The sequence below is a fragment of the Onychostoma macrolepis genome, chromosome 12 (assembly GCF_012432095.1).
Source record: "Onychostoma macrolepis isolate SWU-2019 chromosome 12, ASM1243209v1, whole genome shotgun sequence".
Lineage (NCBI taxonomy): Eukaryota > Metazoa > Chordata > Actinopteri > Cypriniformes > Cyprinidae > Onychostoma > Onychostoma macrolepis.
This window is the reverse complement of record NC_081166.1, coordinates 23,046,723-23,071,768: the sequence shown is the minus strand read 5'-3', so window position 1 is coordinate 23,071,768 and position 25,046 is coordinate 23,046,723. Positions and strand designations below refer to the sequence as shown.

Below are 25,046 nucleotides of genomic sequence, written 5' to 3'. Positions count from 1 at the left end.
ATTGCAGAAGAAATAGGACAAAGTAAAAGAAAGTTCAACACTCTTACTTCAGCAATGAAACATGAATGTGATGTTTAACCAGTAATTTTTGCTGATTCGTATGGTTGAAATGGATCATTGAAGGTCAGTAGCAAAGGTCTGCGCTTACTCCCGATCTCTTTCAACATGGGGACTGTCAGTCAATAAATGGGAAACAGTAACTGGCGTTACTTATTTGGAAAAAAGTAACTTTCGATATTTTCTTGCAAATTAAAAAGTAATGTGTTATTTTACTAGTTACCTGAAAAAAGGTAATCTGATTACGTAAATTGTGTTACTTGTAATGCGTTACCCCCAACATGTATTAACCATTACGTGTTGGCCTCACACCAGTTTTCTAAAACAATAGCTATTTGGTTGATATTAACCAATACTGCTGTACAACCCCAAAAAAGTTGTAACTAGCAGCAATTGTAACTTCATGTTGAGTTTAATATCTACAGCAATGAAGACAAACAGAACATATCTATTTGTTACATCCATTTTCTATTGTTTTATTACGTTCAATCACACCTCAGCAGAGAATGAAGCGGCCCCCTGGTGACCGAGACATTTATAACGGCACATCCACACTCCGATCAACACGAACATGCATTCATCTATCCGCTCGCGCACATTTGTAAGACCTGTGCTTTTCTCAGTCGCACACATACAATGTAACAGAAGTGGTGAAATGTCCTGTCAAGGATACCGAAATATCCCTGGTAATATCTAGCTGTGTAGACACACAAAACCAAGCCTTGTTTTGATTGAGTTATCATACTGTAGAATTTATCAAAGTATATTAGAATGGATTATAAGTTAAGAGCAATTTAATTACTTTTATTAATACAATGAGCGACCACCACCCTTGGTGGCAGGACAGGAAAGTCCCTCTCACAAACGAGGGTCCCTGACACCAACAGCTCAGTAGAACTACAAATGGAGGGCATCACAATTACATCTGAAGTGCGTCGGTTTCTGCTCTTTTACGAATTTTGTTCAACAGTCCGGGAAGTTTGATATTGTTGCACCTTCATTCTTTAAAAACTATACACAGAACAAAGTCCAACAATAACAGGAAAGAGTTAGTGATTGAAAAAGAGCGCCCAAACGGATGCGTGATTGGTCATTGTTCACGCTAGTGAATGGTTTGGTATGGGGCTGGTTTATGATGTTGGGGACCAGCGAGCCACTGGTCAGATGCTTCAGTCCAGTTCAATGGGGCTGCTGTCCTCCTGAGCTTCCTCACCCTCTTCTTCCTCACCTGAGCCCATTAGACTATTCAATAGGTTTCCTATCACAAAGAAAGCAAATCAGAATCTTATTTTTTAAACTCTTCACAAAATATCCTTAGATTAAACCGTGCTGTGCCCCCTTCCAGGTGTTTTTTTTTTTTTTTTGTAATTTTTTGCATAGTTGTCACACTTAAAAGATTCAGATCATCAAACAAATGTTTAAATTACACAAGATAACCCGAGTAAATACAAAATTCAGTTTTGAAATAATGACTTCATTTATTGCCTGGCACTACATGAAAAAGTAATTTCCCTCTAAATCTAATAACTGTTTGTGCCACTCTTTGCAGCAACAACTGCAATCAAGCGTTTGCGATAACTGGCAATGTTGATGAATTTTTGCCCACTCTTCTTTGCAGAATTGTTTTAATTCAGCCACATTGGAGGGTTTGAGAGCATGAAAGGACTGCTTAAGGTCATGCCACAGCATCTAAATCGGATTTAAGTCCGGACTTTGACTTGGCCACTCCAAAACTTTAATTTTGTTTTTCTTGAGCCATTCAGAGGCGGACTTGCTGGTGATTTTCGGATCATTATCCTGCTGCATAATCCAAGTGAATCACAAACTGGGACATTCTCCTTCAGGATTTTCTGATAGAGTGCAGAATTCATGGTTTCATCAATTATGGCAAGTCATCCAGGTCCTGAAACTGCAAAGCAGCCTCAGACCATCACACTACCACCACCATGTTTGACTGTTGATATGATGTTCTTTTTATGAAATCCTGTGTTGGTTTTACGCCAGATGCAACGGGACATGCACCTTCCAAAAAGTTCAACTTTTGTCTCATCAGTCCACAGAATATTTTCCCAGAAGTCTTGGGGATAATCAAGATATTTTTTGGCAAATTTGAGACGAGCCTTTGTGTTCTTTTTGGTCAGCAGTGGCTTTTGCCTTGGAACTCTCCCATGGATGCCGTTTTTTCCCAGTCTCTTTCTTATTGTTGAATCATGAACACTGACCTTAATTGAGGCAAGTGAGGCCTGCAGTTCTTTAGATGTTGTTCTGGGTTCTTTTATGACCTCCTGGATGAGTCGTCATTGAGCTCTTGGAGTAATTTTGGTAGGCAGGCCACTCCTGGGAAGGTTCACCACTGTTACAAATGTTCTCCATTTGTGGATAATGGCTCTGACCATGGTTTGCTGGAGTCCCAAAGCCTTAGAAATGGCTTTATAACCCTTTCCAGACTGATACATGTCAACCATTTTGTTTCTCATCCGTTTTTGAATCTCTTTAGATTACGGCATGGTGTGTTGCTCTTTAAGCATGCTTCACTTTGTCAGACAGGTTCTATTTAAGTGATTTCTTGATTCAACAGGTCTGGCAGTAATCAGGCCTGGGTTTGGCTAGAGAAATTTAACTCCGCTTTCTAAAATAATGTGGTTAATCACAGTTTCATGATTTAACAGGAGAGGGAAATTAATTTTTCACGTAGGGCCAGGTAGGTTTGGACAGCTTTTTTCCCTTAATAAACGAAATCATCATTTAAAAACTGCATTTTGTATTTACTTGCATTATCTTTGTGTAATATTAAAATTTGATTGATGATCTGAATCTTTTAAGTGTGACAAATGTGCAAAAAAATAGGAAGGGGGCAAAAACCTTTTCACGGCACTGTATGCTGAACAAAAACGCTGTAGGTTAAACTTAACTTACTTCCACCACGGAATTAAAAAAAGAAAAGGGAAGAAAGAAAACACTTTTTAAATCTCGCCATTCTGATTGTTCCCCTTGCAATTCAGAAAAAAAAAAAAAAAAAAGTGTTTATTGTGAGAGATGTCACATTTACCTTTTTATTCCATGGCAGAAATAAGTGTCCATAGTTAGTGTCGCTTTTCAAAATATTGTTTTAAAGCAGCTTTACGGAAAATCATGTTAAAGTTTTTTAATATCTTATCTTCACACATTATAGGCACAGCAGATTAAAGCTGGATAATAATATAGTTTACATTTTGCGACGATTAAAATATTTGAGCAGGTGAGATTATAGTATATATAGCGCACACTTTATATCGCCCTACATCAGTACACTATGTATATGGATAAAGTTGAACATAAATAATTCCACACACACACAGAACTGTGCAATAATACATTTTGCAATGATATTAGATTTGCTATATCATACATATTTCATTACATGACTATACTGTATGTTTTCATGAAAAGTAGAATTTACCGTATAACTTTTATATCGCTGGACAACCATATATCTTATATTTTTCAATGATATAACAATCAAGCAGTTTGCTATATAATTTACTATACAGTACATAACAGCTTAACTAAGTGTACTGTACTGTAATTTTGGATGGTAGTTTTAATATTCGTTATTAATTTGTTAATTCATTTGAGTTATTAATTCAATATGTGGTGATAATGAGAAATATGAAACCTGTGAGGTTGTCAATTTTGAACAATTTGGTGTAGCGCCAAAGCCTTGGCGATGTGTATCACTGACCGTCATTTATTATCTCTGACTGCTTTAGCGTGTAATATAATATAACATCATGTAATAATAGGCACACAGAGGTAGGGATGTTTCTTACCTAGCAAACCACCATATGATGACGACTGTTTAGGTGGCACTCCAAAAAACAGTTGTCCTATTCTATCCAGATACTGAGGTCAAGAGAAGAACATATTGTATGTTATAAACAAAGTCTAAAAGTCTAATCTCATACCAAATCCATGCTACATTACAACAGTGAAGATGAATCTCTCTGAACGATGCCTGTAACCTGTTTTACTGTGTGTATCTGTTTTATGTAACTGTATTCCTATTACATTAGCTTAGCATCAAGCCAAAGTCAAACTCCCTTGTCATCTATTGTGCAGACAGCTTATTAGGTCAAAAGCAGTATGTTTGTGATATGTTTAAAAGCATTACTATTACTAACTCACCTCATTGTACATAGGGTCTCTCTTCAGTGATGGCTGATACTGCTCGCATAACACTGTGAAGACTGTCAACTTCCCACTGGAAATAAAACCACAATCATCCAGAGGTTGTGTTAACGGTTTTGTTGCTTAAACACTGATGGATGATTCAAAATATCAGATAAAGCTACTTAGTCTAGTGTCTCTTCAACTCCAGTCCTGGAGGGTGAGTGTCTGGAAGACTTTAAAAACACTCCAATGTAACCCATGTGTCTGTAATTTACAAGTAATTCTAAACACCTTTAACAGATTGTTCACACATGCTTGGTTAGAGTTGGAGAAAACACTCAGCAGGACAATGGCTCTCTAGGACTGGAGTTGAAGAGCTCTGGTCTGTTGCGTTTCCACAGTAAAGGATGCTAAGAGGCACCAGAAGTGAAGAGAAGGGGAGAAACATCACATTTTAAATGCTGAGGAAAAGGTGTAAGTGAGAAGTAGTGTGAAGAAAGTCCAGAGGAATAAGGCATCATGGGATATTGTCACCAGATCATAAGATCACACGTTTGTTTTTTCTCACATTACGAAAAAAAAAGAAAAAGCCAAGAACCCGCAACACAGCTCTTAGTAAGACTAAAATAACTCGGTCACACGGATATCAAACGGCACTATTCTTACTCCTGCATAAAAATAGAGCAGCAGAGCAGAAAATGTCTACTCAGACTGTCAAAGTGGTTATTTGTAGAATTTTGTCACATCATTTTAGAATATAGAGCAAGGGTTCTCAACTCTAGCCCTCGAGGTCCATTTTCTTGCGGAGTTTAGCTCCAGTCCTAATGAAACACCTAAAACAGCTAATCAAGATCTTCAGGATTACTAGAAAGTTACAGGCAGATAAGTTTGATCAAGGTTGGAACAAGAAAGTGGACCTTGAGAGACGGAGTATGAATAAAAAAAAAAACAATGCTTTATATAAGACAGAAAGGGCCTGATGCTGAGATGCAGAGCATGAATAGAGGACAGCATCTCACCCATCCACAGCCAGCAGAAGGAACCACAGGAAGTTCAGCAGAGGCTGCACATATGGAGGACCCTTCTCTATAGACGGGTGCTTCTGTGTGTATGTGGTGAACACCACCAATGCGCTCGTCTTATTTTTTAGACAAAGAAACCTGCAGTCAAAAAAAGATACTGAGATGTATATCAATCATAAAAAAATAAGCATTCAACATAAATTTACTTTAAATCCTTGCACTTTAACCCATTTTAAAAACAAGCAGGAGTAGAGTAAAAAAGTAGTTCATACATCATAAAAGCAGTCCATATGACTCAGCAATATTTTACAATTCTTCTGAATGCTATTCATATGATTGCTTGATGTGTGAAACAGACCCAAACTCAAGTTGTTTCCTTTAATTTCCAGTTCACTTCACATTGTTAGTAGCTTAAAAAAAAAACATGGGTACTTCTCAAATGGAAGGCTGCATATCTAGCTGAAGGCCATCTCAATCGGAAGGATCCTTAGAAGGCAGTCTTCGTTTAGCATCCTTCATTCAGCTGAATTTGAAGAATACATGGAATGTATACTTTAAGACTTTCAATCCCCCACAATCCTTTGTACACATTCCAATTCATGAAACTAAACTGACGAAAAATGAGTTAGCGCTGAGCTTGTCTTAATTTATTATGCAAGACAAAAATAATTATTTTTGGACATGAAAGAATTAATTCTATCATTTGTTTTGGTGTAAATTACTTAACACTATAGGGAGACTGTAGACGGCTGTGATTCATTGTATTGCATTATTAATAGAAAGCCAAATAATATAAAGAGTTGTAATACAAAATATTTTCCAAAATTAAGTTTTATTAGTATTTCGTGCCATGACGGTCTAGTAAGTGTGCGCAGCCCCGTCACATACTATTCCTGAACTTATTCTAGCATTTAAAGCCAAGGAGAACTCTAGCCTACAAGCTTCCGAAGGACTGAACTAGAAAGGACACAGCCTTAAGTAGGAAACAGCCTTCCGTTTGAAAAGCATTTTTACTCCGTCTGAAGAAGCCCAAAGACTAATTTCCCATCATTGAGAAGCACCTCTGCAGCCGACAACATAGCAAATCGACACCTACTGCATGCATACCAAGTTCCGGAGAAAAGACTAAAGCATTATTTCCGATCTACAAAAGCAAATTGCTCCCAAAGGCACGTTGCTTCACAAACTGACTCTGTGTAAGGTTCCCCTCAAGCTGTCCAATGGGCACAAGAGCAGCGTGTTCTGCACGGGCTGTGCCCACACTGAAGCCTCTCTTAGTGACACTGACTGCCCTCACTGCAAAGACATGAGTCTCAGGATGCTGCGCTTTAGGATTGCCTTCATTTTGGGGGATGGCTCAGTTTCTTGTGCTCCCCTGTCTCCTACTTCTTTGCCATAGAAGCAGCAGCAGAAGAGCCTTTCAAGCTCATGCCAACTCCTGCATGTCTTACACTCCCCTGAACCTACATCCTCATCCATACTGTTTGCACGAGCTGACATTCGCCCCTCCCCTAAAGCCAGTGGGGATGAAGCCATGTCACTGGCTGCCTCTGAGGAGGAAGAATGGTCAAGTATGGCAGAGGAGTGAATTGGATGCTGCTGATTCCCTCTCGAGTCTGAAGTCGAGATTTTTTGTGTATTTTCCAAGACTGAAAGTTGGTTGTGGTTGAGCTGCTGCGCAAAAAGTCTAACGCTATGTGCCACTTTTTACTGATGAAAGAAAGCTTGGCCCCTCATGCTCTTCATCTTTGTATGTTCATCCATTTATTTAAGTGGACCTGAAGGTTGCTCATTTTCATGTCCCAATGGTTTCTCGTCACAGATGAGGGAATTCGAAGCTACCCAATTCATTGACCTTGCATTCAAGCGGTGTCTAGCCCAAAACACTTTCACAAAGTGTGTAAATGCTGCTCTCTGCCTTCTGAAAATGAGCAGTTTGTGTTTTGAATTCTCTCAATGACTGTTTATTAATGTCCCATTGAAGTCTTATGTGAGCACCATACTCTGCTGCTCAATTGTATGCAGGCTTTGGGGTTCAAAGCCAATATGCTGAAAAACGTGTTGGAACCCAGCCAGCACATTTCCATTTTAGTCAGAGTTGAACTCCCTGATTATGCAAACACATATTATAGTGGAGAACTCGGAGACAATAGGAGCTTTAGCACCAGGTAGTTATAGGAACTTGCGACCAGGGATAAAATGTTCCCCAGGGCCACTTGGTTGTATTTTAATTGCCAGTAGGAACTGACATAAGCCTGCCAATAGTGATGCCATTTAAGCGCAGAAAAAAACTCCTGTACAGTGGAGAACAACACATGGAGTATCATGTGTGTGTGGGGGGGGGGAGTCAGGTGATGTGACCCTCAAAGGCAAAGAAATTATGTACATAATGTACAAAGTACGTATATTCATATATATACGTATATTCATGTTCATATAATAACTTCTAAATAGAATACCAATTGGCGTTTTAGAGCACCCTAGTTGCAGTTTTGGGAACATGCCATGATAGCTTACAGGAACCTATTTTGTGGTGATATATTCAAATTTGAAAAATAACTTCAGGACTTGGGACTTTGAGACCACTGTGGACATCTATATTTTCTGATGAAATAAAATATACTTTTTATGAAAAATATATTTTATGGACAGTATTTCACTTCACTACACTTGAACAATAACTTTTATCTTAATTCTTAACAGTTGGAAAGGATAATTCTACTCCGGACACGAGCAGCATGACGCGACAAAAGCGGCACGACGAGGTTCTTAACGGGTTCTATTGTCTTTTGTCGCGTCGCATGATCGCATCGCTTGCCTAATGTTAGATGTGGCATTACAGTAGGTTAAATCATAACATGGAAATTTAATTGCATGAATCGTGTCATCGTGACATAACACATACTTAAGACCAAAGTATACTTCTTTTTTTACGCATATGTTAATGTACGTATACAGTTATACGCACAGTCCTGCAAAATATACTTCATTTGACTCGTATGCGTACACAGACATTCGACGCATGCGCTTTGTGCCAAATTGCAATACCTCTCCTGGCCTAACGGGGCCAGTGTTTGCGCAATCTCTCACCATGAGTTAAAACCCATATCTTTGTATTCTTTCATGCTACAGTTGTACAAATGAGGATATTTTCTAACTTCTTCGCACAATTTCTCACCTATGTAGGCCTCCATTGTCGCTGTATAGCTAACCCGCATTCTGTTCCGTTTATGCAGTTTTTCTTCTGCTACCTTGTGAATCGATACCCCCATGGCAGGGTTGCCACCTTGCAGATAAACTAATGACTGCAAGAGAGTTAAATGCGCATGTGCGACCTGCGCGTACAAAGTACAAAAATCCGGCAGTGCGCGCGTACTATTCTGATGATGAAATTTGCGTCACTGTAAGCGGTCCCTCACGTATGCATAAAAAGTGAAGTATACTTTGGCCTTTACAGTGTGTGTTTGAAAAAATAAAAAATAAAAAAAAATAAAAGGACGTAATTGTCCTCTGCTTTTTTCTGGGGTGCATTTTACCCCAAACCGCCAAAGAGCAAAGAAGTGAATGAATGAAACTTCAAGAGCAACAGGAGATTTAAAGCTCATGGCTGACACGCCCAAGAGATGACTCGCCTTGTGATTGGCTGAATGTTAGTTCACTCAAATCTAAGTAACAAATCAGAGAACGCAGGTGGAAATATTGGTGGTGGGTCAAAAAAAGTGTGGGGGACAGAATCACCTGTTTCTAAAAGTGTGGGGCACGTGTCCCCCCCGTCTGCTACCCCCCTGCCGCTAGGGCAGCTACACATGCACCCAGTGCCAAACAGCTACCTCAGCGCTCTGGCAGCATGGACAGTACATAGCTTTTATCAAAAAGACATGGACATGTTTCAGATTTCCAAATGAAAGGAAATCATGACAGATGTGTCCAAGCACGGGTTCAGGCATGCAGTGCAATGGCAGACCAGCTTTTGGCATCTGGATGGTTGCAATGGCACATCAATTAAAACGAAAGCACTTCCTTTCAATACAGTGCAACTACATGCTCTGGCTTCAGTGAAGCAAGTAGTTATTATGCAGGCGCTTTAGGTTACCTCTGCCTGTTTGGGGTTTAAGCCAGGTGACTTCAGAGTCAATTTAAACCTAGAAAATTGATGGACCTAAAGTGTGCTGAAAGTGCTTTCGACACCATTCAGAGCTCAGGTAAGGCTATCAGCCTTTTCTTCCCAAGGGGCTAGCTGAACAGTCTTCACACATCTTGTATATCTATATTCATCACTATAGCCAGAATATGCTTTCTAAGCAGCTTTTTGGGGTCACACTGTAGGTTTCCTGTATTGAAACAGAGGTTTATACACCGGGTTGTGGATGCCATTTCATTAGGGTGGCCATATGTGCCATTTACACGGGACACGTCCTGGCCAGGACTTTTATATTGCCTAAAACACCTAAAGTACTTTGTCCAATAACATGCAGGTATTGTACATAATCGACCAATCGTGGCGTGTGAGGAGGAGAGATCTACAGAGAACTATCAAAGCAATGTAAATACGCACACGTTAGGTGTGTTTGTTCATTCGACTTGAAGCGTAGCTGCGCACCGATCATTGTATGACACAGAAGTACCGCGAGAGTGATTCGAAAGCATAAAGAGCAGTATGCTCTGCTCTCTATAGCTCTCGTGAATGTCATACAACGATCAATCTGCACAGTGCAAACAGCCAAAACCTGTATATTTTAGGCAATATAGAAATCCTGGCAAGGACGCGTTCCGTAAAAATGGCCCGTATGGTCACCTTACATTTCATTGGCTTATGAACCTCAGGGCTTGCACTGCCCAAATGGAGTAAGAACCTATTCTACCAGAGAAATGGCTTCCTCCTTGGTGTGAGCAAATGTTGAGTCCATCTAGGACATTTGCATGGCGATAGGATGGCCCTCACCTGATACTTTTGCTAGGTTTTATAACCTAGATGTATCTTTGCTTGTATAACAGGTGCTGTCTGTGTTGAGTGGGTTATGACAGTGCTGTCTTTCATGTTGTGCTGAGTTTATTCTGTGCACTTGATGAACAGCAGTTGCCCCTTATTAAGATTTTTAAGATGTCTGCTGGTGGTATTCACCATTATTTTGGTTGTATTGGATGTGATATAAGATTATGTGATGGGTTACAATGGTAATGTGACTTGTTGTCTTAAGTATGAGATCTCTGCAGAACAAAAGTGGGCACTTTGAACTTCGTGGGCGTTTTCAAAATGGTGGGTGATTCTAAATTATGCAATTATAATTATGCCCCTACCTGACCGCACCTAAAAAAAAAATTGCCTGTGACGTGAGCCAATCAGGTTCAACGGCTCCACTCTTGAGCCAGGTCAGGCCAGGCCAGTTCTGTACTACAAAGTGGCATGATTAGACACTGTTCCCCAGAGAGTCCATTATTGATGCAGTGTCAAGTGATTGAAAGGGAACATCTCAGGCTGCGTAACCTCATTTTTCACAAGATGAGGGAATGAGACATTGCGTACAAACTTCAAAGATGTGCTATGCCTCTTTGCCTTCAGTGAAAAGATTCTGAGAAATTGGTGAACAGCACAGCTTTATACATGCAGAAAGCCCGCCATCAACTGCGTGCACTCGAACGCCATTGGCCAATGTTTTACACAGAGGTTAGAGCTGCACGATTAATCGAAATTAAACTGAAACTGCAATTCGGCAAAGGCTACGTTTTTTTCAGTGAAACACGGTTCTTTGATCAGTAGTAAATCACCAACCGAAGGCCAAAAGGCCTGAAACAGAAGGCCTAATGCACGTAGTTCCAGGAAATCCCATATAGGGGTTTCAATGCATGAAAAAAGCCATAGAAGCTGGCATGGCGTTAAACACTAACAGACAAACAAGGATTTTACTTCAAACACTCGACTGATGTTATGAAGTGAGTCTGGAGTAAAAATATGTTATTAAATGTTGACTTTTGGACAAGAGGTTCATAAATGCTTCTCATGTTTGGAAAGATGTTTCAAGGGAGTTGCTTTTTAAAAATGCATGTTATAAGCAGCTCAATCATTTACTACTGATCACAGAGCCGTACCTCATTGACAAGCTGCTCATAACAGCTTTCACGATTTCATAATCGCACATAGTTTTCAGAGTGAAATAAACATGAATGAACATCTCATGCCACATGTAATCGCTCAGTCAGTGTTTCAACTGTGGAAAGACGTCAATAAAACATCAAGTCATCAGTGTCATCAGTGTCCACAGCTCGTTAGTTTGCTGGAAACATTAAGTCTAGAGAAGAGCATTTTGCAAAATATTAGACATATATATATATATATGCTCATCATATTTTACTTTAAATGTTAGTGATGTCTAAATTATTTAATGTATGTTTAAATAAATCTTACGAAACAAGTCATGACAGCCACTGTGTACATGAATATATTTCAACAACAAATAAAAATTTAATTTAGAAGTTAATTTAAAAACTGCATTGTGTACTGCAAAAAAGTTTACATTATTTTATTTTTTTTTTAAGTTAAGTGTTAATTATTATATTTAAAAAAACAAAAAATAGATAGTAATTAATTGTAAGTCTGGGCTCTGTTAATTGTAGTAATATAAAAGATCTAAATGGGCTAGTTTAGAGCATAAGCTGAGGTAGATTTTTATCATTAAAATTTTAATTATAATTTAATTTATTTAAAGAAAGAGCAGTTTGTTCAGTGAACCATCGTTTAATAAATAAAAAAAAGAAACAATTCTGTGTTTAGTCATCTGAACATAACAGAAAGCAAGATTTTCTGTGAACTTAAAATTGGGTCTGTTCCTCACACAAAGCTATTGTATGGCTTTGGAAGACATGAAATATAATGCATAAGTGTATGTATTTATTTATTTTTTAATTCAAGTCAATTTGGAGCTAGACAGCCCCAGTCCTAATTGACTTCTGTACACTGTATATAGCAGAGCGGCCTACTCATTCTTTTCTTACACTTCTGCTTTTGTATTTTGCAGAAGAAATAGTCAAACTGGTCCAAAACCGCATTGTGAATAAATGATAATAGAATTTTCAAACTCCAGAACTCACTGTAAGACAGCCTGTGCTACAAACATGTCCACCTCTCCGTGAAATCCTCGTGCTGATGAATACTCCACCAACATCTGTGCACAGCCCTCTCCATCAGATGAGTGTAGGAAATGATAGCGTGATTCACTGTAGTTTTGCTCTTAAATGCAAACAAACAAATTATGTGGCTTACCCATTCTCAAAATAGCTGACGGTTCCTTTAGCAGTTATTGAATGATTATTGTCGTGTCTGTTTTACCTTTCCACAATGTGAGTGCCAGCAGCTGGTGTAGTTTGGGGTGGCCCAACTTCCCTGACCCTCCTGATGACCACTTGATCGCTCTGGACACAAACGCCACTCGCTCTGGCGAATTTGGGTCCATCAGGCTGAAGAGTTTAGCCAAATGGTCTAGAACAAACACCAAGAATGTAATTACACAATTAAAAAGCTATCATGTAATTGCTGCAGATTATAGGTACTGTAGATTGTGTAGGGTAGGGAAATGTTGAATATTTATTATACTCTGTATTATTATATTGGCGTTATAAAGTTAACCAATATTGTCAATATTATGCAGATTTTAATGTGCTTCTCATTTTGCCATTGAAATTCCCCATTGACTTTCATTAATTCAGTTTTGAAACCATTCCTTGTTTCATGACGTAACTAAAAGTGTCAAGACAGAATTGAATTTCAGCAGCAAAGTTTAAGTTAAGTTTTGAAGTATATGATTATACCTTGATTATTTTAAACCATTATTTTCATCCATACATTAAACATTTTTAATCTAACTGGCAGTTAGTTGAAATGATGGTTCCACTGACTGACATATTCTGAAAATTCAGCTCTAACTACAGATAAAGTTGAATATAACCACACCTCTAACTGTTTGCTAAATTACTAACAATCACCAGCACAACAGGTTTAATACTGTAATATAATTTTCAATAAACTCACCTAGTGTCTCATCATCTACTTTGGCCCCAGATTTCTCCAGGGACTCTAGTACCAGCATGGACAGATCTGCAGCACTGTTTTGCTGTTTAGTAAACAAACATTAATGCAGAGATCTTACAGAGGAAAAAAGTGAACTAATTGTGAACCAGTAACAACTGACCTGTTCAGAGATTTCATGACATGATCAGTTATAGTCTCTGACTGACCTAAAACTGATAACAGAGGAACACATACCTGATTATAACTAAAGAAGAGCAACGCTCCATTGTACATCAACTCTCTGGCCTCTGCATGCTTCGCTTGTGACATGTACCTGCACCCAAAGCAACATGGTATTAACACAGTGTTTCTGTGGTCATACAGTCCTCAAGGAACACAGCCAAAACAAACAACAACAAAAAAAAGTGTCCATGAAGATATATTTTAAATAAATAAATAAAATAGTTTAATACACATGCATCAATATATTAATAGTTTTCATGTTGGCTTTGACACATTTATTACATAATTAATTTTTATTTGGCCCTATAAATGCAAAAATATTTTCTTTGAAAAACATGAAAACATGTGACTGGGTACTTTTCATACATTTAAAATATTTTTACATTTATTTTTTCAATTTAAAAAGTATTTTTCATATATAACAAAAACCATGAATTTTCAGGGAGTTCCATCACACAACATTTTGCAACCTGAACAAGCCTTGCCAATAAAGGCTGCATTATCTGATTATTATTATTTTTATTTTTTTTAGACTTCTTGAGATTGACACAGTCATGAGGCTCCTTTTTTCTGCATGTTCCTTCATGTAGATTGCACCTTGTGACTTATCAAATATTAATAAGCAGTTAGTCTATTTTTGTTCTCCAATGAAAAGGCATTATATCCGACTTCTAGAATGACATTTTATTTTACTGAGGCTTTTTCATTATGATGTTAGTACATGTACAGTTGCATCGCTCTGACATTGACTTGCAATCTGATCTGTGGAATATTTGATACTGGTGATGTTGCTAGTCTCAGTATAATAAGTAAAAGACGTTTGGCCATCAAATACAAACTAATGCTGCCTATATAGGTTGAAATCATGATGGCCCACTAGAAAGCCTGATGCTCAAAATGCAGCCTAGGTAGGCAGCTCACAAGACAGCAGGTCAACAAGAGGAAGAATGAATGGCAGGTGTGGTTTTAAGAAATAATTTTGTTGTCTCTTTATCACATTTGTCTGAATTCATCGGAAGATTTTAGAGAGACTTTAAACTTAAAAGGTGAAATTTCACAATTCTGCTGGTTTCCAAGTTCTATTGTTAAAATGATTAAATTCTAAGGAATGGACGGATTTATCTTACTGTCGTATTATATAACATTGTTTTTGAGGGGAAGTATTATTATTATATTACAATATAATTGACATATTAATCAGCTGGTCCAATTGATAATCAACCTTGTTCTTCAGATTAGCATGTAGCAACATAGCTCACGCTGATGTTATGACATAAACGACGTCGAGACCAGCCAATCAGAGATAAGTTATGACTCAAGGGGCGGGTGAGGATGAGCAGTTGGCCAATCAACACAACCGAGGAACGCGCTCGGTTGACAACAAGAAAGATCTGGAAGCGACAGGGCCCCGGCCAGTCATTACTACTCCTGTAATAACGATAAAGCTCACCTGAAGAATAATGTCCGGTACATCTGATGGGCCTCATAATAATCTCCTCTCTCCACACTGGCTCTCAGTTTGCCCTCTACTCGCTGTACTCCTCCGCGGTTCCTCGCGCTGGAGCTCTTCAGAGACTCCTGCTCCGACATGACTGCTCCGAACAACCAAACGCGATTTCTGAGCCTTCACACTCGCCGTACAATGACCTATATGTCATCCTCAGACGGCCAGATAGATACTACTTATATTTATTCTCTCGTTTTAATCATCGCAGATAAATACAACTTGTAAAATAGAACTTTTGACACGATGGAGAGAAACACAAAAATATAAAGGTGGTCAATTATGGCTGAAATCTGTACTGTATTATTTTCAATGATCTATGAGCTACTGCAGTTAAGCAGTTAATCAATCAATAAATCAGTCAGTCAGTAATAAGTTAACAAGTAACACCAGGTAGACGGTGCGGCAGAAATATAATATGAAAAAGAGGTAAAGGACCTTTCCAATGAATCCAGCAAATTTCTCATACTTCAGGTATTAAAGTATATAAGCAAGACCAGTGCAATACATTAACAGTTTAAATATAGAACAGACTTTATTTTCAATTAGACATTTATGGTACATATAAAATAGAATACATGTAAAATACATGTAAAATTACAAATTTGACAACTTTAATCAAAATAATTGTATTAAAAGAGCTGAACAGAATGTTTCTTTAAAAAACAAAAGAGACAGTGAACCTTTATTCTGAAAGTTACTAAATAGGCAAAATTTGGAACATATTTCTAGTTTGCTGTCCTGGATGAATCACTGAACTGAACTCAGGATTACAGTGCAGCTTAATCTAGGGAAATTAATTCTTCCCCCAAAGGCAATAAATATTAACAACTGTCATATGTTTTCAGAGGTCATACTGTCATCACTTACTGTAGTAAAAGAAAATTATACATTTTGTAAACATTGCTTTAAATAATTATAAGCGGCATATACTTTTTCCCCGACCAGTTCAGAACAGCATTGGTCCTTCATCTGTTTTAAATTCTAGAAAAGGTGATGACGATTCGGAGCAATCAGAGCAGGTTTGCAGAAGATTTCTTTGGAAAAGTGGGTCAAGTAAGAATGCAATACAAAAAGTAACAACTGTGCAACATCACGCCGCCTTCATACTGGTACTTGGGTCTGTCTGGGTGGGATTGGTCTGGGGACTCCTGGCCCTTGTCTGTGAGGTTGAGAAGCAGATCAGTTGAGTCGTGACAAGTTTTATGCCAGTGAAATAACAGAGAGAAAGGGGTTTTCAAATACATATGAACTAGATTTTTCAACATTTTCTGAAGTAAATGGTGTTTGCCAGCGCAAGGGTGCTGCTATGTGGTTGCTAAGGTGTTCTAATTGGTTGTAGGCATGTTGCTATGAATTTGCTAGGATTTTCCGAATGGTTTGTTGCATAGAGTTTTTGTTTGTTTGTTTGTTTGCTTACTTGCTCAAGTTTTTGATAATTGATATTGCTAGACATGTCTTGCCATTAAATGTTTTAGACCCACTTTATATTGTCTATAACAACTTTTCCTTAACTACTATGTACTAACATTGAAATTGATTCAGTAAAATGTACTGTACATAGCATGTTACATTGTACTTATATTTAAAATTACCTGCACCACTTCTGCCACAGACTGAGAGTTTGTGTCTCACAATTCAGACTTTGCTTTCTCAGATACAAACTTCACATTTTTATATTTACAGTTTATATCTTGCAATTCAGAAAATAAAGTCAGAAAAGTGGGATATAACAAAATTTTCAAGAAAAAAATAAAAAATAAAAAGATTATTTTTGGAGAATAGGTGTGCTAATACATTTCTATGGAAGCTTGTTTCCGCCAGGGGATAAAAGACAACTTTTTATTTCACAATTTGGTATGTAGAAATGTACTAGCTCGCCTATTCTCCAAAAAGCTAGATCTCAGCTATCATTCATGTCTCAAGCACAAACATTTATTTACATTCATATACAGTATATTCATTATGAGTTATTCTTTATGATTTTTATTGTTACTCCACATTACCTTATTGCCTTGTTTATATTACTGTCTTATGTTATTCATATACTCAAGTATTATTAATTTATTCTTTTTTACTACCATTAATTCCATTTATACTCATATAAAGGTATATCTTGTTATGATTAAAAGATGTTAATTGGATGATGGAAACTTCTCAGCAAAAATATTTTTTTTGCTTGTTTTAAATATTTAAAAACAAGGATGTTTTCTAAATACACACATACATACACACACAACTGGCTTTTCTTTAACTCAGCACATGTTGCAAAAGCCTTTGTTTTCTTTTGACTTGTGAAGATTATTATACTTTGATTTAGATCACTCTCTCAGAAATTTTAGCAGAATATACTCGGATTTTGCTTGGATTTTTAATCTTTTTCCTTTAATTTTATCATTATTATCATCTGTAATTGTTATCACTTATAATTTTATTTTCAATAAATTACAATTTTACTGAAAGACTTCCGTCTGCCTGGATCTCTCCATTTGCATCAAAGATAAACACCAAACATGTGATACTTAAAAGTCGGCATGAAGTGGCTTGAGCACAGTTTTTCTCAATTCTTTAACATATTTCTGTCTAAAACAAGAAGTCAAGTTGGGACATTTCAAAGGCTCATGCCCTTTCAAAAATAGTTAACAACATTTTATTTATGTCACAGTCCAGCAAGTTATAATGTGTAGTTTGAAAAGTGTGTCATTTATGTTGGTGCATGGAATTGTTTCCTCTTCTTGTCAAAGCTGTTTTTTATGGTACAGCTGTTTAATCATTAAGAGGTTAAGTGACCTATTTCATACACCGTTTATGATCTAGACATGTTTTTATAATCTAGAGAGCATATTATCGGACAGAAAATCTGATGAAAAACTGAAGTGCAGAATTGATCAAAACTGTTGTTCCATATAGGTGAAAAAGACTGATTTTGAATGCATAAATCTTCTAAATGCAAATTTTGCCATTGTTTTGGGAACACTAGCTTAAACTTCAGTTTTACTTTAATGGGGACTTTATTGTTAAAGGTCTGTTGCTTGCCTTGGCAAACACCAATATACTCATAGAAAGCACAGAAAACTTAGGTTGGGTTTGATATTTCTAGTGCTATTACCTTGGCTGAGTTACTGAGGTGTCTGCTGGATATGCTGGTTTAGGTGGCTGTAAGAAACAAAAGAAGTGGGCAAAGTTACCATAAAGATGATCAGCAGAAGCTGACTTACTATTAATCCTTAAAAGATGCTAAATGAAGGGTTTAGGGTTTAGTTCATTAGAGTAACTTCAGTGTGTTGTCAGGACATACAGTAGAATTGTGAAAAAGCAAGCAAGGTATACTGAATTTATCAGTAATCTCTGGCACATCTCTATATTATCTGCAGACACAAAGAACAGAACAGCTCATTTGTATCAGTGTATTCGTAGCCATGTTTCTATTGTTAGGGTCATGTCAGGGTTAGGGCTATAATTTATAAATATAATTGTGTGAGTGGTTTACTATGTAAAAGAGGGTTATTATCATTAACTAAAACCACACACACACAAAATTGAAATTAAATAAACTAACTGAAATAAAATATTTAAAAAGTTCCCTAGACGACATTTCTCATTTTCGTTTAAAGTTCAAATATTAAAATAACTCAAATGAAATAAACTAAAACTAATAAATAAAAATGATTAGAAATACTACATAGACAAATGTAAAAATAATGAAACTAAAAATGAGGAAAAAATATATATTAACAAAAACTACAATAGAATATCAAAGATACTAAAATAACATTGGTTTGAACCTCTGTCCTTGACTGTAGGGTGGACGCTCTTGCTGCATTGCTGTTTGCTTCCACATTTGACTGCACATTCGATGGACCATTTGTTGCATTCGTTGACCTGTCATAAGATATTAATGTCAGAAACACAAACTCAAAAATTTTTGAAAATTGCTGCCAAATCTTATTGACGAACTATCTCAGGGTGAATTCACCAGTTCAAACCTGCATCTTCTTCACTTGCCACTCGCAATCCAACTTAACCAGGAACTCATGCTATGTGTATATAAATGAAGCCAGTTGTGATTTTCAGCTCAAACATGCCTTTCTATGCAACTGAGGCTCAGTGCAGAATGTGCCGGTCTGACGCAATTAGCATGACATTATTATCCTTCCCACAGAAAGCGCTGGTAAATGTTAATGTGTATATTTTGTAGACATCACAGCTGCAGAAATCTGTAATCTTAAGTTGCTGGTCTAAAAAATAATATTACTGCATTTCTCTTTTAGCTATTGACTAGGCACATTTCTACGGAGCCCCTAAAGGGACATTGGCAAAAAAAAAAAAGATACCTATCGCGTGCGCACGAGATACTAACGCGTGCGCACGAGATACTAACGCGTGCGCACGAGAAAACTATCGCGCGCGCGAGAAAACTATCGCGTGCGCGCGAGAAAACTATCGCGCGCGCACGAGAAAACTATCGCGTGCGCGAGAAAACTATCGCGCGTGCGCACGAGAAAACTATCGCGCGCGCACGAGAAAACTATCGCGTGCGCGCGAGAAAACTATCGCGCGCGCACGAGAAAACTATCGCGTGCGCGCGAGAAAACTATCGCGTGCGCGCGAGAAAACTATCGCGCGCGCACGAGAAAACTATCGCGTGCGCACGAGAAAACTATCGCGCGCAAGAGATACTATAGTTACAGTTTCCGGTTGCATCACTTCTGCCATCTTACACAGAAGAAAACAAGAGCATGCATGTGCATGAATTAGCCTAATTGAGATCTATTTTGGCCTTCAATACTAAAACATTGTGTCTGTTCTTGCATTCGGACACAGATAAATCATCACTGAACAGCATAAGAACGGCTTTTTCTCTCAGGCTATATTCCACCTGAGCAATAACTAACATCTCAGGACTGTCCATCTGTACATAACTTCTCAAAACTTTTCATCTGTAAAATAGCACATTCATAATTCTTTCTATTTTCTCTATAGGCCTATGTTGTACATAACCTAAAACATCTGCACATTCATAATTCTATTTTATCTATAGTTTTATTACCATAGTTATTGTTTTTTAATGCATTGTCTATTCTGTTTATTATTAGCCTTATATTTCACTCTATTACCTTAAATTATATGCATGACTACACTCTCTGTACTTTCTCCACTGGATGCTCCTGTCACCAAGACGAATTTCTTGTGTTTTTGTGCGTGTAAACACACTTGACAATAAAGCTCTTTCTGATTCTGACATTTAAAACGCATTTTGAGGTCTGGAAGGATTGGTAGCTACAGTATAAAAGCTCAAATTTTAGATTTCGATATGGCAATAGCCTATTGTCCCACATAAAACTTTAATAGCCAGTCAAATATGTATATAATCGAAAGCGATTAATTTATTTTTGATAATTATTACTTTACTTCAGTTTGGTTTTCAATAACTGCTGTTAGTTTCGTTTCATTTTCGTTTTTATTTCTTTGACATTTCTTTGACATTTTCTTTCTTTCTTGATAAATAAATGCCTTTATTTTCGTTAAATACAGTTCCTAATATAACATGTCTTAAGATTTTCAAACATATGCTGGCGAAAACAATACGATCGCTGACATTTGCAAAGCGAGTGCACAAGACGCCTTTCCTCGAGTGCGCGATCTCCCTTATAAAGTACAATTATTGCGTATTGATCTATGCATTACAGTAGGTCTTAATATAGATCTGTCTCAATATTAATCATACATAAAAGAAAATGTGGAATCACTTGCATGCTCTTGATTAAACTACCGTTTATTTGCATATTTGTTCTTATATTGAATAACAAAGATAAAAAAATAGCTATATTGTGATTGATAAATATATAGTCATTATTATTAAGAAAAGAATTGGAGGAAAATATGCAACGTTGCTTGGTGATTTTGCTTTGTAATCTTTAACTCGATTTTTCTCAAAATCAGATCTGCTGCCCGCCTCTATTGCCTTCAAACGGCTGTAGCTCAGTCATTTTTTGTCTGATTCCAACAAGTCATATATAATTTTTATATTATATATATTTTATTTTTATATCATTTTACTAATTTTAGAATGTTCGTCACATTCATTTTTTAGAATTATTACTTTATTGTAGTTATAGGCTTTCAATAACTGTGTTTCATTTTAGTTTTTCATTTATTTTGAGATTTCTTTCTTTCTTTATTTGCCTGCATGCCTTTATTTCCGTTAAATACAGTTCTTAATACAACATATTTTACTGTTTAAACATGAATACAATATTTATTACATTTAAACTCGTTTAACAAGCATTTTAGAAGTAAATGAAATATCGTATACATATTTAAACGGTAAAATGTTATATTAGGAACTGTATTTAACGAAAATAAAGGCATTTATTTATCAAGAAAGAAAGAAATGTCAAAGAAATGTCAAAGAAATAAAAACGAAAATGAAACGAAACTAACAGCAGTTATTGAAAACCAAACTGAAGTAAAGTAATAATTATCAAAAATAAATTAATCGCTTTCGATTATATACATATTTGACTGGCTATTAAAGTTTTATGTGGGACAATAGGCTATTGCCATATCGAAATCTAAAATTTGAGCTTTTATACTGTAGCTACCAATCCTTCCAGACCTCAAAATGCGTTTTAAATGTCAGAATCAGAAAGAGCTTTATTGTCAAGTGTGTTTACACGCACAAAAACACAAGAAATTCGTCTTGGTGACAGGAGCATCCAGTGGAGAAAGTACAGAGAGAGTGTAGTCATGCATATAATTTAAGGTAATAGAGTGAAATATAAGGCTAATAATAAACAGAATAGACAATGCATTAAAAAACAATAACTATGGTAATAAAACTATAGATAAAATAGAATTATGAATGTGCAGATGTTTTAGGTTATGTACAACATAGGCCTATAGAGAAAATAGAAAGAATTATGAATGTGCTATTTTACAGATGAAAAGTTTTGAGAAGTTATGTACAGATGGACAGTCCTGAGATGTTAGTTATTGCTCAGGTGGAATATAGCCTGAGAGAAAAAGCCGTTCTTATGCTGTTCAGTGATGATTTATCTGTGTCCGAATGCAAGAACAGACACAATGTTTTAGTATTGAAGGCCAAAATAGATCTCAATTAGGCTAATTCATGCACATGCATGCTCTTGTTTTCTTCTGTGTAAGATGGCAGAAGTGATGCAACCGAAACTGTAACTATAGTATCTCGTGCGCGCGATAGGTATCTCGTGCGCACGCTGCTAGTATCTCGGCGCACGCGATAGGTATCTCGTGCGACGCGATAGTATCTCGTGCGCACGCGATAGGTATCTCGTGCGCACGCTGCTAGTATCTCGGCGCACGCGATAGGTATCTCGCGGCGCACGCGATAGGTATCTCGTGGCGCACGCGATAGGTATCTCGTGCGCGCGCGATAGGTATCTCGTGCGACGCGATAGGTTTCTCGTGCGCACGCGATAGGTTTCTCGTGCGCACGCGATAGGTATCTCGTGCGACGCGATAGTTTCTCATGCGCACGCGTTAGTATCTCGTGCGCACGCGATAGGTATCTTTTTTTTTTTTTTTGCCAATGTCCCTTTAGGGGCTCCGTAGATTTTTGAGTTTTCTCAACTTGTCATTTTAAGTTTATACAACAAAAATCTGAGAATCTCCCACAAAAATAAGCTGAAGCTGGTTGCCTTAAAATTTTAAGTTGGCTCAACTTTTTTTTTTTTTTACAGTGCATACCATAAGATGCAATTTCTTCAATGCTGTTTTGTGGCCGTGTTTGCCATTACCTGATTTTCTTTATTTCTTTTGAGAGTTAGGTGCCAAAACAACACACAACAAATCATATAAATAAATAATGCTACTGTTATTAGTTGTATTACTTTTTAATTAGGTCTAACACTTCTCATCTTCAAATATGCTCAACAAAACAGCCATGAAATGGAAAGGGTCAGGTAATCGTTAAAAATTATAATAATAATAATAATAATAATTTATTTTAATAATTCTGTTTAAAAAAGCGGTCTTATTGTCACTACAGAAATGCACTACAGGAATTTTTTTTAATTTCCTATCATTGCAAATATATAAAGCACCTATATTTCAAATATAAAATGCCTCTGTTTAACATTTTTAGAAGGTGCGTCAACAGAAAAAAAAAAAATGCAGAACCGAATTAAAATTTGAACAGTTAAACAGAGGTGCTTGTATAACAAAAAAGTCTCTGTTAAATACACAAATAAACATTTAGGAAACACAATTCCTTCTGAATTCCAAATGGAATTTGAGAAATCAGAATAATCAGATTGTGGCATTTTACACGACTCAATACTTATTAATATTCCGATATTAAGCAGAATATTCTATGCATGTAAAGCAGTCACTGTTTACTAATGAAGGAAGCAATATTAAAACATTAAAGACTGAACATAATACATAAGTTCCAAAAGAAATAGCATTTGATTGACCTTTGGCTTTTGGAAGGATGGTGCTTTCTACAGTGGTTGAGACTGTCTCTTTTGAACACGTAGAGCAAAATGATTATTATGACCACCACAACTGGCACCACCAGAAGAAAGAAGATCAAGAGTCCATCTCTCAGGGAGTAATCTGAGGAAAGAGTTTCAAAGGGATGATATAACCATTAAAAAATGTTGGTGTGTGTTTTGCTTATTTAGAGACTGAGATGGAATGAGTGTGCTCTTACCAATCTGTGCAGGACCGCTGTCGATACTTCCTCCTCTGCCTGCTCTGTCACAGTTGGGTGGAGCCCAGCCATTATTACAATGACAATGGAACTGATCATTACACACCTATGAGAAAACCACACCATTGAAAACCAATTAGGGTTGATGAATTGGTTATTTAGTGAAAAGTGGTTTCTACATGAAGTTGAAAAGTAAGTGGGACTAAAAAGTAATAAGGATTGACCTGCACTGATGAATCATTCACATTAACACCAGAAACATGGATTTAAAAGAAGTAGTTAGTAACTTACTCCATTACTGTTGCAGTTTCTCTGGGAGTCACATTTCTGACTCTGATCCAGAACTGAAGAATTCAAACACGTAAAGTCCAAACACGCCTGAGAGAGAGAAATACAGGACTCAACTGTTTGTTTAAAGGTTATAGATCATAATAAAATGAGAGTATCAAACTCCAAATGGTATGACCATATTGGTTCAAGAGTCCATTTAAAATCACAAATCTGTACTGTAGTCATTCAAACTAATTGTATGTTAACTCTTTTAAAGTAACTTATAGGGAATACACGTATTCGTACCTAAAATTTTCGGGATGAGACTTTCGGTTCGGTACGCATGTGAATCGAACAAATCGTTCCATTTTTTTTTTTTTATAGGAAATTCAGACAATGAATGCCATTTTGATGCTCTTTGATGTGGCATGACAGATCGCTGCATACTAAAGGTCCTTGCACACCGATTCCGAAATTTTCATGTTTCATATGCGTTTTTTTCCTTTCATATTCCTCATCCTTTCCTATCAAAATGCTTGTAACCGATGTAAAAACACAGAAAATTTAACCTGATCAGAATTTTTATATGACGGACAAAATTTTCAGAAGCAGTGTGTAAACGTGATTGACACAATATGAGGTCATATATTTTTTTTTAACGTGTGAAAATTTTGGACTCGTTGTGCAAAGACCTTAATGCCTCAGTTCTAATGAGCGTGATCACCCCTTCTTCTTTATTACTAGTTTTAATGTGAAATATACATGAATAAACATCTGACCCTTCACATAAATCGCTCAAATAGTGTTTCAACCACAGAAAGACGTCATTAAAACAGCTTGTAAACAAAATGTCACGTAGCATTTCATTTACCTCAGGCAAGTCATCAGTGTCCACAGCTGGTTATTTGCTAGAGAAATTAAGTCTAGTGAAGAGCGTTTTGCGAAATATTAGACTGTACTTCATTATATTTACTTGTTAGTGATGTCTTAAATATTTAATGTATATGTTTAAATAAATATTTTATTAAACAAGTTATGACTCTAAAATTATTAAATTTCACCAACAAATAGAAATTGTAAATTTAGAAGTTAATTTAAAAACAA

At 36.7% G+C, this 25,046-nt stretch overlaps 2 protein-coding genes across 3 annotated transcripts in view; both read right to left on the bottom strand.

The window, feature by feature from the left end:
* Positions 1-504: 504 nt before the first annotated feature.
* On the bottom strand, positions 505-15,195 carry get4 (guided entry of tail-anchored proteins factor 4). Its single transcript, XM_058794559.1, has 9 exons — positions 14,924-15,195; positions 13,486-13,564; positions 13,252-13,333; positions 12,553-12,702; positions 12,315-12,453; positions 5,226-5,366; positions 4,222-4,297; positions 3,867-3,939; positions 505-1,315 (listed from the first exon to the last, which is right to left on the bottom strand). Exons 1-9 carry the CDS (start codon positions 15,061-15,063, stop codon positions 1,227-1,229), a joined length of 969 nt encoding a protein of 322 aa, XP_058650542.1. The 5' UTR covers positions 15,064-15,195; the 3' UTR covers positions 505-1,226.
* A 291-nt stretch (positions 15,196-15,486) lies between these two features.
* Positions 15,487-25,046, bottom strand: part of zgc:174164 (uncharacterized protein LOC570656 homolog) — a 28,621-nt gene continuing 19,061 nt past the window's right edge. For both annotated transcript variants that reach the window (XM_058794255.1, XM_058794256.1), the window contains exons 17-22: positions 23,964-24,050; positions 23,673-23,778; positions 23,434-23,575; positions 18,763-18,859; positions 18,087-18,133; positions 15,487-16,139 (exon numbers count right to left, since the gene is read on the bottom strand). In XM_058794255.1, the coding sequence (XP_058650238.1) occupies positions 16,082-16,139; positions 18,087-18,133; positions 18,763-18,859; positions 23,434-23,575; positions 23,673-23,778; positions 23,964-24,050 (537 nt within the window). In that variant the 3' untranslated portion in view covers positions 15,487-16,081. The remainder of the gene's footprint in view (positions 16,140-18,086; positions 18,134-18,762; positions 18,860-23,433; positions 23,576-23,672; positions 23,779-23,963; positions 24,051-25,046) is intronic.